Source organism: Aedes aegypti, chromosome 2, assembly GCF_002204515.2.
Source record: "Aedes aegypti strain LVP_AGWG chromosome 2, AaegL5.0 Primary Assembly, whole genome shotgun sequence".
NCBI classification, from domain to species: Eukaryota; Metazoa; Arthropoda; class Insecta; order Diptera; family Culicidae; genus Aedes; species Aedes aegypti.
Window position 1 is genome coordinate 399,523,697 of NC_035108.1, and position 12,852 is coordinate 399,536,548.

At 38.0% G+C, this 12,852-nt stretch overlaps 1 protein-coding gene across 1 annotated transcript in view; it reads left to right on the forward strand.

Annotated features, from left to right (window-relative positions):
• The first annotated feature begins 8,284 nt into the window (after window positions 1-8,284).
• The window catches only part of LOC23687409, a 56,368-nt gene continuing 51,800 nt past the window's right edge, over window positions 8,285-12,852 (forward strand). The window contains exon 1 of the mRNA XM_021847108.1: window positions 8,285-8,690. Within this exon, the coding sequence (XP_021702800.1) occupies window positions 8,505-8,690 (186 nt within the window). The 5' untranslated portion in view covers window positions 8,285-8,504. The remainder of the gene's footprint in view (window positions 8,691-12,852) is intronic.

Consider the following 12,852-nt stretch of genomic DNA (forward strand, 5'->3'; position numbering starts at 1 on the left):
ACATTTGGCTTGAATGCCCTCAATGTGATTTTTGAAAGTTAAATTTTTATCTAGCATGAGCCCTACCCAAGTAACCATGGAGCACTATATCATTGCATATATAATGCAGCTGCATTGCCGTAAGCCTACCATTAAAGTAGTTCAAAAGTGGAAAAGGGCACTTTTACAGTTAAATTAATGCAAGAAGGACGATGAAGCAATGAAGCAATTTAAAAAGTAATATTAATGCACCAGTACAATTTATAAAGTGATGTTAGTGCATTGATACATTTGTAATGTAGGGTTAATGCTTTATTGCTTGACAGCTCTTGAAATTTGTTGAATAAAAGCAATGTTGCATCAATGTTGTTGATATGCAGTAGAATACGTGCAATGTTATAATGCTTGTGGTTACTTGGGTAGATACTTAAATTCATCTGACCAATTTATTGGAACTCCTCTCATCGTGAGAACATGTCTACTTGAAGGTTTCAAATAAAGAGCTTTTGGTTTATGTGGGAATATTATTAGTTGAGTTTTGGAAGCATTAGGAGAAATCTTCCATTTTTGCAAGTATGAAGAAAAAATATCCAAACTTTTTTGCAATCGACTACAGATGACACGCAGACTTCGTCCTTTGGCGGAGAGGCCTGTGTCATCCGCAAACAAAGATTTTTGACATCCCTGAGGTAACTCAGGTAAGTCAGATGTGAAAATATTGTATAATATTGGTCCCAATATGCTGCCTTGAGGAACACCAGCTCTTACAGGAAGTCTTTCAGATCTGGAGTTCTGATAATTAACCTGAAGTGTACGATTTGACAGATAACTTTGAATTATTCTAACAATGTATGTTGGAAAATTAAAGATTTTCAATTTTACGATCAATCCTTCATGCCAAACACTGTGGGATGTTTTTTCTATGTCTAGAAGAGCAAGACCAGTAGAGTAACTTTCAGATTTATTGGAACGAATCAAATTTGTTACACGTTAAAGTTAATGCGTGATCAAATGTCCATGGCGGAATCCAAACTGTTCATTGGCAAAAATTGAATTTTCTTTAATGTGGGCCATCATTCTGTTCAAAATGACCTTTTCAAAAAGTTTACTGATGGAGAAAAGCAAACTGATTGGACGATAGCTAGAAGCTTCTGCAGGATTTTTGTCTGGTTTTAAAATTGGTACAACCTTAGCATTTTTCTATTTGTCAGGAAAATATGCTAATTGAAAACATTTGTTAAATATATTTACTAAGAATGATAAGCTACTTTCTGGATGTTTCTTGATGAGGATGTAGAAAATTCCAGCATTGCTAGGAGCTCATATTTTTGATTTTCTTTTTAATAATAGTTTTCACTTCTTCCAAAACAGTCTCCCAGGAATTTTCGAAAAAGTTCTCTTATAATTGAGAGGTCTTGAATAGCTTGATTTTCAATTGGACTAGTAAGTCCTAAATTAAAATTGTACGCGCTTTCAAACTGCATAGCAAGTTTTTGAGCTTTTTCGCAATTAGTTAGTAATAATTTGTTTTCCTCTTTCAATGCTGATATTGGCTTCTGAGGTTTTTTCAAAATTTTAGATAATTTTCAAAAGGACTTAGAGCCAGGGTCCAGATGAGAAATTTTATTTTCAAAATTTTGGGTTCCTTATTGTGAAAAACGTTTCTTGATTTCTTTCTGCAAATCCTGCCATATAATTTTCATAGCAGGATCGCGAATGCGTTGAGTGCGATTGCCTTCTCCTCACGTTTTTAAGACGGATCAAGAATTTAAGATCATCGTCTATAATCACGGATTCAAATTACTTCACATTTTAAAATTGCAATGCTCCTGGCTTCAACAATAGAATTTGTTAACGTTTCAAGAGCATTGTCAATATCAAGTTTTGTTTGTAAAGAAATGTTAACATCAAGATTTGAAAATAATTGAAAGTGGAGCTGATAGGATTGAGAATCGCTTCATGGGATATTTGAAATGTAACAGAGACATGATAAGAATTAAAATCAGCATGAGTAACTAATTGGCTACAAATATGACTAGTCGGTTAAGACCAAATCAATCGTAGAAGGATTTCTAGAAGAGGAAAAACATGTAGGGCTTTCAGGGTATTGAATTGAGAAATATCCTGAAGAGCACTCATCAAATAAAATTCTGCCGTTGGAATTACTTTGAGAACTAGTCTATGACCGATGTTTGGCATTAAAATCACCAATGACAAAAAAAAATAACTTATTGCGAGTGAATTTTCGCAAGTCAGTTTGGAGCAAATTAACATGCTGTCCAGAGCATTGAAAAGGCAAATAGGCAGCAATGAAAATATATATCAAGCTGCGTTTCAAAAGAAACACCTAAAGTTTCAAAAACTTTAGTTTCAAATGACGAAAACAGTTGATGTTTTATACGCCTATGAATGATGATTGCAACTCCCCCACATGCCCCATCAAGTCGATCATTACGATAAATAAAAAAGGATCTCTTTTGAGTTAAGCTCCAGGTTTCAAATACGTTTCAGTAATAACTACTATATGCACGTTATTAGCTGTAAGAAAATAAAACGAAAGAAACGAAAGAACAAGCATTCCAATTTAAAATATTTAAATTATTATTCATTGGATCAATTATTCACATTCACTAAGGAATGGAAAAATTGTCGCAGTTGCTGGATGCAATTTCAAATATATTTTATTTTTTGTCTATTATTAATAAAAAAAACTTTTTTTCGATTGGGATCCTTCAAAAACATGTAAATGAAGATTAAGCAATTGATTTTTGAGTGCTAGTCGGAACTGGAGTTAATTTATGATAAATTAATTAGAAAATGCGTCAAGTTTGGACCCGCGTTAAATATGGTACGTTTACGGTAACGACAACTCCGTCCATATAATGACAGCTTGTGATTTTCAAAGTTTAAACATGATTAGTCCATCTGAATTATGAGTAAAGCAAATGGCAAATATTTTCCGCAGAAAATATTGCTCTACTGGGCAAACAAGTACAATTTTCCCGTGAGTAAAAATATCTTATGCAATGGCCTCATCTTGGCGAGCTGTGGTGATCATATATAGCCGTAGTGTAGTATCCATTAGTTGTATTTCATTTTAAATACATCGAGCCGAGTTCATATCGCACAGCTCATCATCTTTTGAAATGGCCAGCAACAGTAGTCAGCCTCAGTCCCCGGTCATCCCCGGAGAGCAGTTTTTGACCTCCGGCTGGCGACCACCACCGTTTAAACACATACCTACTCAGTCTAAAACGGCCACGAAGTAGGACTGTAGGGAAATGTATTTCGAAATTAGTTATTCGTTTTCCCTGAAGAAAACGACGATCCATACACAGGCACGCGGTTGAGGTAAAAATAAATTTCCAGTAGCTATGTTAGAACGGTCCATCGCATGATGGTCATATCTCGATTTCGAGTGTCTCATTCTCTATATTTGTGAAATAGTTCAGAGTTTGAAAGTTGAACTTTAAAATGCATTATGTCGCATAAGTATATCGTTTATGTTTCCTTAAGTTATTTTATTTTGCATTATTGAGTAGTTCTGTTAGTTTAGACTTCTATAAGTATTTCCCTTAAAATTTCCTCTTCCTCCTTGACTTGATATGAAGTGTACACGAAGAAATCAGACTACCCAAAACATAAGTTCTTTTTACTCAAATTTGGGTAAACTGCATTTAGTTTTTACCCACGGTTGGGTCACAGACAAACATACGTCACACTCTCATCGTTGTCCATCGACCAACTTTTTAACGATCGATTCGAGTACATGGTAGGTGGTCAATCGTCCACCCGCAGCGCTCGCGTCATTTTTGTTCGTGTTTGACGTTTGCACACTACCGCCACCTGTTGGTCAATGGGCCAACTACAGTGGTTTTAGCATTGGGCGTACATGTTTTCGCGACTATAATTTTTATCGCGATTTGTTCTAAGTGTTACGTCTGTTTCTCTGTGGTTGGGTTGTTTTGCCTCTCTCGCTACAGCAATGTTGTCAAAACAGAGAGAGACGCACCGACCCAGCGTCAAAGTTCAATGGAATAAGCCAAATTTGGGTTCTTTCGAGTTTACCTAACGTTAAGTTGTTTTAACCCATCACGGACACACTTAAACGGTTTCGCCGAGAACCCAACAGCTGATATCTCGGTAATAATTTGACGATTCTCGGTAAAACTTTTACCGAGATCTCGGTAAACGTTTACCGAATCCCGGTAACGTTTGCCGAGATCTCGGCAAAAAATTCGGATTGCCGAAATCTCGGTAAAATAAGTACCGAGATTCGGCGTTAAAAATTACCGAATTCTCAGCTGTTGGGTTCTCGGCGAAAAATTTTACTGAGGTCGGTGAAATAATTTAAGTGTGGAGACTTCGAAAGCTAACGCAAGGTAGATTTTTTTGGCCTGAGTTGTTTGCTTTGCCGCTGTCAAATGGAAACAACCTTATGATAGGTATATATCAGTTAACCCAAATTTGGGTTATCTCACGGAAGAGCCGAATTACGTCAAAAGAAGTCAAAGTTAAGTTGATTGGCGGCTCCGTGTATAGTGTATACTAATAACACAGACAAACAGACGTAACACTAAAGAAATCTCCATCGAACACACACTTAACGAACATTTCAAATTTGCTATGTGTCAAATCTCACACCCAGACGCGCACGCGCCGTTTTTCTTCGTATTTCTGGACAAACATTTCAAAAGGGCACATCGACATTGGTAAACATTGGCTTTGCAAGCCGCTGTTGAGCCCAATTCAACTCGATCACGCTCACCAATACCACTATCAGGAAGAGCTAACACCAATCTTGCTGATAGTGGTGTTAGTTTGCGTGGGCGGGCTAAAAAGGGCTCAACAGCAACGTTACTGAAAAAAGGCTCAAGACCTCTTGGGCCCTTTTCAAATGTTTGTCCAGATTTGACTTTTACCAGGGGACTGACACAACTGTCATCCTGCATACATTTCGGCTCTTTCTCACATCGTTTTGGTACTTCGCGTTTTGGTACCCACTTTCTGGTCGGTTTGCCCTAACCTTGCTCCTGATTTTCGAGTATACGGTTCATACGCTGCTAGATTCTGGCAATTAAACATATCGCATTGAATCGCGTATTTGATGCGCTTTTCATCATTTTGTTTAATGTTTTACGCATCAGCGAGGTATTATTGATGTCTCCTACCCATAAAAACATATATTTTGTCCCTCCCAAAACAATCAAAACAAGAACACTGGACGCCATGTTGAATTGATGTTGGGTTGGTAAATATTGGATCATGCCACCCCCTTGACTTTTACACTACAGCCTTCTGCAGGACTTGTTGCGCAAAACAGCTTTTTGTGCAACATGCTCACCAGTTGATGATGGTGTAGGGTGGGCTATGGATCTTAATGAAATTTGTTCTAAGTAATACGTCTGTTTGTCTGTGGACAAAGTGACATCATTGCATGAAAGTGCGTTCAACATTGGTATTTGGAAGAAAATTGACAGCTGATTACCTTTTAATTGCTACATAATTAAGTAAACGCATTACAACTAACTGGAACATATAAATTGCATATACTATGAACCAGTCTAGGCCACATGTAATAGACTACGGCAGCAAACGAGTTTGAATGTGTCGGGATTTGAGCCGATTGCGCCAGATTTAGGCTAATCCGGTTTTGAAAAATAAAAAATACTTGTGCGCGCAAAATAGATTCTATGTAGCAATGTATAGGGAGGCCTTCGGTGTTTTCCACAACTACGAAGGCGTATGAGGGTTTTATGACCGCTCGCTACCAAACGGCCATAGAAAAATGTTGTTTTCCGAAACCAGCCTTTTGCGCGTGTGAATAAATTTTCTTAGAGAAAAGGTGTATATGTAGCTGCTAAGCAATACCCACACAGAGTCCGCAGTAACTGTTGATGTTGTTTTCGCAGCTACGTCTGCCAATGAACAGAAGTTTGTGGATGGGTAGTACAGTGGTGGGTTGAAGAAGAGACATAAATTTTATTTTTAAATCCTTTGCGATTGTATTTCATTCTGTACAACTTCCTTCGCAATGCAACCAACCCCGACGCCACACAGTGCTATAGTTCCATCACATGTAGGTTTTTTAGGTTTCCCATTTGTTCACATTTGAGTGCAAATTATTTTGGATCCATGATGGTTCAAAAATGACACTATTGCAATTTATAGTCTTTATAGTAACGTGATTTTTTCCTGACTCATAAATAAATCTTGAATCATTGATAGCTTTATGCAAATAGCAATAGGAATGATGCGCAGAAGGGAAAATCCAAAGAATGATCAAATACTCTTATTGACACTTAAGCTTCTACGAATTTTCTAGGTATGACATTTTTGCACAAAGTTGTAAAATATTGCATTGCCAAATTGCCCCATTTTTATATGGAAAAAATCAACTCGTAAAAGTACCAAGTAAGTCGTTGAATTTATATTATTATTGATTTGAAGATTCGCCAATCAATAGAAAAGAGACTGAATTGTATCGGAAGCACGGATTCCAGTCGGAATCCCACGGATTCCAGTCGGAATCCCACGGATTCCAGTCGGAATCCCACGGATATCAGTCGGAATCCCACGGATTCCAGTTAGAATCCCACGGATTCCAGTTGGAATCCCACGGATTCCAGTTGGAATCCCACGGATTCCAGTTGGAATCCCACGGATTCCAGTTGGAATCCCACGGATTCCAGTCGGAATCCCACGGATTCCAGTCGGAATCCCACGGATTCCAGTCGGAATCCCACGGATTTCAGTCGGAATCCCACGGATTCCAGTCGGAATCCCACGGATTCCAGTCGGAATCCCACGGATTCCAGTCGGAATCCCACGGATTCCAGTCGGAATCCCACGGATTCCAGTCGGAATCCCACGGATTCCAGTCGGAATCCCACGGATTCCAGTCGGAATCCCACGGATTCCAGTCGGATTCCAGTCGGAATCCCACGGATTCCAGTCGTAATCCCACGGATTCCAGTCGGAATCCCACGGATTCCAGTCGGAATCCCACGGATTCCAGTCGGAATCCCACGGATTCCAGTCGGAATCCCACGGATTCCAGTCGGAATCCCACGGATTCCAGTCGGAATCCCACGGATTCCAGTCGGAATCCCACGGATTGCAGTCGGAATCCCACGGATTCCAGTCGGAATCCCACGGATTCCAGTCGGAATCCCACGGATTCCAACGGATTCCAGTCGGAATCCCACGGATTCCAGTCGGAATCCCACGGATTCCAGTCGGAATCGGAATCTCAAGGATTCCAGTCGGAATTGGAATCTCAATGATTCCAATCGGAATTCCACGGATTCCAGACAGAATTGGAATCTCAAGGATTCCAGTCGGAATCCCACGGATTCCAGTCGGAATCCCAATGATTCCAGTCGGAATCCCAAGGATTTCAGTCGCAATCCCAATGATTTAGGTCCCAAGGAATCTCAAAGATCTCGTTGATTCGAATCCTATGTACTTTAATTGGGTCCTAAAGCCCTGTCCCAATTTTAGTGCCAAACGCTTAAGTTTAGGCCAAAAACACATGTTTACTCAATTTTCTAATGTTTTCCGTTGGTTTAAGCCCAAAAACATTTTCATTAGATTTTGTCACATCCTTTGGCTTAAACTCAAATGTTGGGTGTATTTTGTTTTCCGTGTCCCTTACGAAATGTCAGATAGGAACAACCCCAGTGGTCGAACTAAAACCCCTGTGGTGTTTTTGTCGACTAAGCGAACGTCAAACATGATCAAAAGTGTCAAGGTTCATTTATGGACCAAATTTTTAAATTAATGTTTAAACATGATATAGCCATTATTTGAGCGGGAAAAATTGCTAAAGTAATTACAGTAACATGCTTTTTCGTGTTATTAAATAAAAATAAGATCACAGACAAACAGACGTAACACTTAGAACAAATCTCGGTCAAAATCATAGTCACGAGGACATGTGCGCCTAATGCTAGAATTATTGTATTTGGCCGACAGGCCAACAGATGGCGGTAGTGTGCAAACGTCAAACGCGAACGAAAACGATGCGAGCGCTGCGGGTGGCGGATTGGCCACCTACCATATTTTTGAATCGACCGTTAAAAAGGTGGTCGATGGACAATGATGAGAGTGTGACGTCTGTTTGTCTGTGATAAGATTTCATTACAAATTTTAGGACCCAATTAGCGTGCACCGCCATCTCAATCCACTCAACGAACGTTTCAAAGCTTACACATGTGTTCACACGTCACACCCTGAGACGTCACACCTAATGTTTGGCTCACTCGTCAATTCGACCACGCAGTCCGCACCCCATTCACAAAATTTCAAACTCATCAGCCATCAGCGGCGCAAAAAAAGATCGCAGCAAGCCGTTCTCTTTTCCTTCCTGTTCCTCGCGTGTTTGGATCGCTTTTTAAATGTGTGAATATTCGTAATATCGTGAAATTCCAGTAATATTTATTCAATAATATCATTGTGCGTTATCAAGTTCAATCGTGTGTGATTTGTGTGAAAAATATTGTGCAAACAAATCCGAAAATAAAATGGCCAACATCAACTTTGATCAGCTGAACGGCCGACTGCGAAAGCGTTTGGATCAGCTGCGTCAGCACAAGGATCCGGCGGAACGGCTCCGCATTCTGAAGCGCTATCTGTCCCATTTTGTAAAGTTGGTTCAAACCGGGCACCATTTCGAGACGTCGTTCGGTGAACATTTGCGGCTGGTTGTGGTAAGTTTTGATCAGTAAGAGGAAGGATCAGGAATCGTTCCGTTTTTTGACCAAATTTGTCAGCGTAACATTCGAAAAGGGCCTATCTGCAAAATGTAAACAATCTTGAATTGTCATTATTCTAGTCAAGATCTACGTAAACTACCTCTACATTTTTGAAAGAACCCGCACAATCCATTTTAAGGAATGATTTACCGTAAATTTTCAAAGGACCTTACTGATAATAACCTAATAGTTGCTTACTGGACATTAAAGGAACTAATAGTAAATTTATCAAAATCAAATTTACATTTTTAATTTCTTTTTTCGGTTATTTGCTGTTTTATTTGCTTTCATACCTAATTGTTTTGGAATCCTGCATATAAACCTCAAGAATCCCTAAAATAAAAATAAAGGCAATAAACCTAACTAATCATGTTTGAAACTGAAATCAATGTTCCAACAAGGGTTTAACTGGAGGAGCATAACTAGTTTGAAGATTCGTGAAAGGTCCAATCTGCTGATGATGTTTTATAGTCAACTCTACCTTACACGACAACCGCAGTTAAAATTGGTTTTCATGGCTACCTTGATGGTCCCTTAGATCGCAGTTGCACTGGTTTTGTGAATAGAAATAATAAACCATAGAAGAATAATGTCGCTGGTGTTCCCTTTGTTCTCGCTCAGAAAGATGTTGGGTACATAAGTGTCAAACTGCATACATTTTCGCGTTGACATTTATAGCCCCGCCTATCTCCTCCAGCAAAAGATGTTCCTACGGCGACGCCAGCGACATTCTTCTTCTATGGTTTATTACTTCTATTGTTTTGTGTTATGTAACTCGATACCTCCCTAACTCGATGGTCCCTTCAATATCGAGTAAGGGAGTGTTGACTGTAATTTTATTGTTTTCAGTAAATTGTTATTTATTTATTTATTTATTGTAAGATGTTTAAAATGTTTTGTGCTAGGTAAAGAGTCGAAGGCAAGTTCAGCATAACTCAGCAAGGCTGGTAGCGAGTCACTTTTTAGTGACTTGGTCACTTTTTTGAGGCCAGTCACTTTAAAGTCTCTTTTTCGAAGCCATTTCAACTAAAGTCACTTTTTACGTCAAAAAGTCACTTTTTTCAACTATTTTGAGCTAAATTTTCGGGAGAAAATAATGGACCAGGCCGGTTAATTTAGGCTAAGTTTTAAGTTAGGTCATCACCAGAACATCTTCTTGTCGGTATCAAAATAGTGGTTCATGGTTTCCATGTGAAAAAAACGTGTAAAAAAGTTAATCTTTCATTGAGTTCCACGTAATTTGTAATGCAGGTCGGACTCGAATATCCGGGGACTCGATTATCCGAAATTTTAGACTCGATTATACAGAGTATTTTTTTATATATTCTTTGTGTTTAGTTTTTATGCATATGCATTTGAGATAACTTAGTATTGCAATAAACAATATGAATAGTTTAGCTGTTTTGAACGTAGGTAAAAAAGAGGGTTTTAAGAAGGTTATGTTTAGTGTATTTTTCTTTTTTCTTCTCAAGACTCCTAATATTCCTACAAATAATTTCTGGCTACGCCATTGCATCATATCAATAAAATAAACATGATTATATTTCAGTTATTTTATCGCAGATATTAATAACAAAGAATAATTATTCAATGTTCTATTTGAGAGTAAAAACTTATCATGCTTCCTAAGACAGACTTTATTTGCAAACCAAACCTTTAAAAATGGTCGGATGGATCTAAGCTAGAGCAAACCCTAAGGTTTTTTTTTACGTCGGTCGACGTCCCGCGTAAAAAAACGCGTTGTTTCAAAAAACGGCGTAAAACCGAGTTGTTTTTAAAAAACGACGTAAAAAAGACTTGTGTTTTTCGACTATTAATTTATTATCATTTTATCGTTTTCTTTGAATCGTTCATGAAATCTTGCATGCATTCTTCAAAGAAATGTGGGGCCTCCTCTTCTTGGATTTTTTGATTCACTTGGGCAGGAGGTTTTTGAGAGCCACAGAGTTTATACTTGACAATAATATGCGCGGTATTGAAGTATTTTTTATTCCAATTCGACCAACTATAACCCTCAATGTCAAAATGAATCATGAAAGTGTCCAAGTAATTTTGATTGAAATATTAGAAGATTAGTGCTATTAACTACTTTAAAAGAATAGCTCAAAAGAACAGCCTGTTAAACCTATCGTCTTTATGCTAAATGTCCATTCAGCCAAACGTACCTCCCATTAAACTTACTGATGGAAAAAATTCCAATGTAACTTATATCAACCATTTGTTCTTTTTAAGTCGGCGTTTGAAGGACGCGGTTTTAAGAAGTATTTTAATCATATTCGATCTTCTATCATCATTTTTTATTTGAAATATTGATTATTGCCCAAGTATAACATTTTCCGTAATCTTGATCTGGTTACATAAAACATTAACCTTATTAGGTAGGAGAGATTGGATGGAAATGTGAAACGACAAAAATTTTATTTTTTCAAATGTTCCAAATCGTATTGAAATTTACAAAATAAAATACTTTGGTGATACTTAGACCTAACATTTTGAAAAGATTGAAAATTTGTTAAAAAAGGAATATTTATGCAAAAATAAACTTTTCTGTTTGAAAAATTGTTGGGAATATCTTAAAGTTTTGGAAGTAAAATACAAATTTCCAAATATGGTACTCAACTAGATTTACTACCTGCAGAAGATCATATTGAAAATTCCCAATCTATTGGATATTGATCGTAAAACAGTAATATATTAGAATTGAAATAAAACTGATTTCGGTTGGATTTTCAAGTCACTTTTTCGAGAATCGAGAGTCACTTTTTAGTCACTTTTTTCTCAAATCTGGTCACTAAAATAACTTTTTTCGGTATCAATTTTTGCTACCAGCCCTGCATAACTCATATCCACGTAAATCCCCTACATCGGAAGGCCGGCTCCAAAGGCACGTTCCCCGCCAGTTGGGAAATTTGTGCCATCTACAAATCCCCTACATACTCGACGCCACGTGCAAATGATCTGTGGGAACATGTTTTTCAAAGTGATAGATAGATTCTTTTATTGGAGATTAGATTTTTTATCGTTTTTTATCCCCCGTTCGTGTTGATTCAAAAATTGAATGTGATTCGTGGATGCTCGTTTCGGGATGGATTAAGAATTGCAGTGCGTGCATTTTGATGGGCAGTGCTAAGTTACGGCTCAAGCTATTGTTCATTATTAGAGGAGCGATAGACTGCGGAGGATTTTCGAAAATGGAATTTGGTGAGTTTGTTCTGATCAGCAGCGCATAATCACAATGCGTAAATACTAACCATTTGTCGGCCAGAACGTCTACCGAACGTATCCTTTGGCACTACCCTTTCCATCAACATTCCACAACATCCCGTAACATCTATGAGAGGTCGTAGAGTTCTCTGCATCTTTCTTAAGTAGGTGTTCAATCAATCATCCTTTCCCATTCTCCAGCTTTCGCAAGGACGTGGCCAGGACAGCTCTCGATTATTGGAGGATGCGTCAATCTTGTCTAAGAGTTAGAGGTTAGTCCCAAACCTCTGACTTTGGTAACGGACGGGAAGGAGGCTACCCTCATACAATTGTCTAGGACTGTACCATCTACGAATTTGTGCGAAATGCTTAATGCTAATGCTATCTAAAAATCCCCTACATACTCTGATAAGTAAGCAAGAGCTGATTTTATTCAATTTTTTTTTTCAAAAGGCCTCCTTATAATCGGATACCTAAAAGCACCTTACTGAAAATTTCCATCAAAATCAGATTCGCCCTTTCGTATTTTTAAATGTATTGCTGTTTGCCATTGACGTGCAAATCTTGTCAAACTGAGCTTCAAATACACACTTAGATTAAATTACTGGGGTCGGTAAAATTTTACTGGGTTTTGGAACTACCGAAAAAGTCAGTAAAATGAAAACTGTCGCCACGCGTAATTGAAAAGCAAATTTCACCATGTTTTATTTTTTATCAGAGGCGTCGCGTCCACCTGTGCAACATGTGCACTGCACAGGTGGTCTAAAATTCATTATGAAGCAAATTCACATTTTACTAGATGAATGCTTAATTAGCGCTTTTACGAATTCTAAATATATGTATCTTCATTAAATAATATATATTCAAACGCGCACGCCAAAACTTGCGTGCAAAAAGTTTGTTGAAAATATGC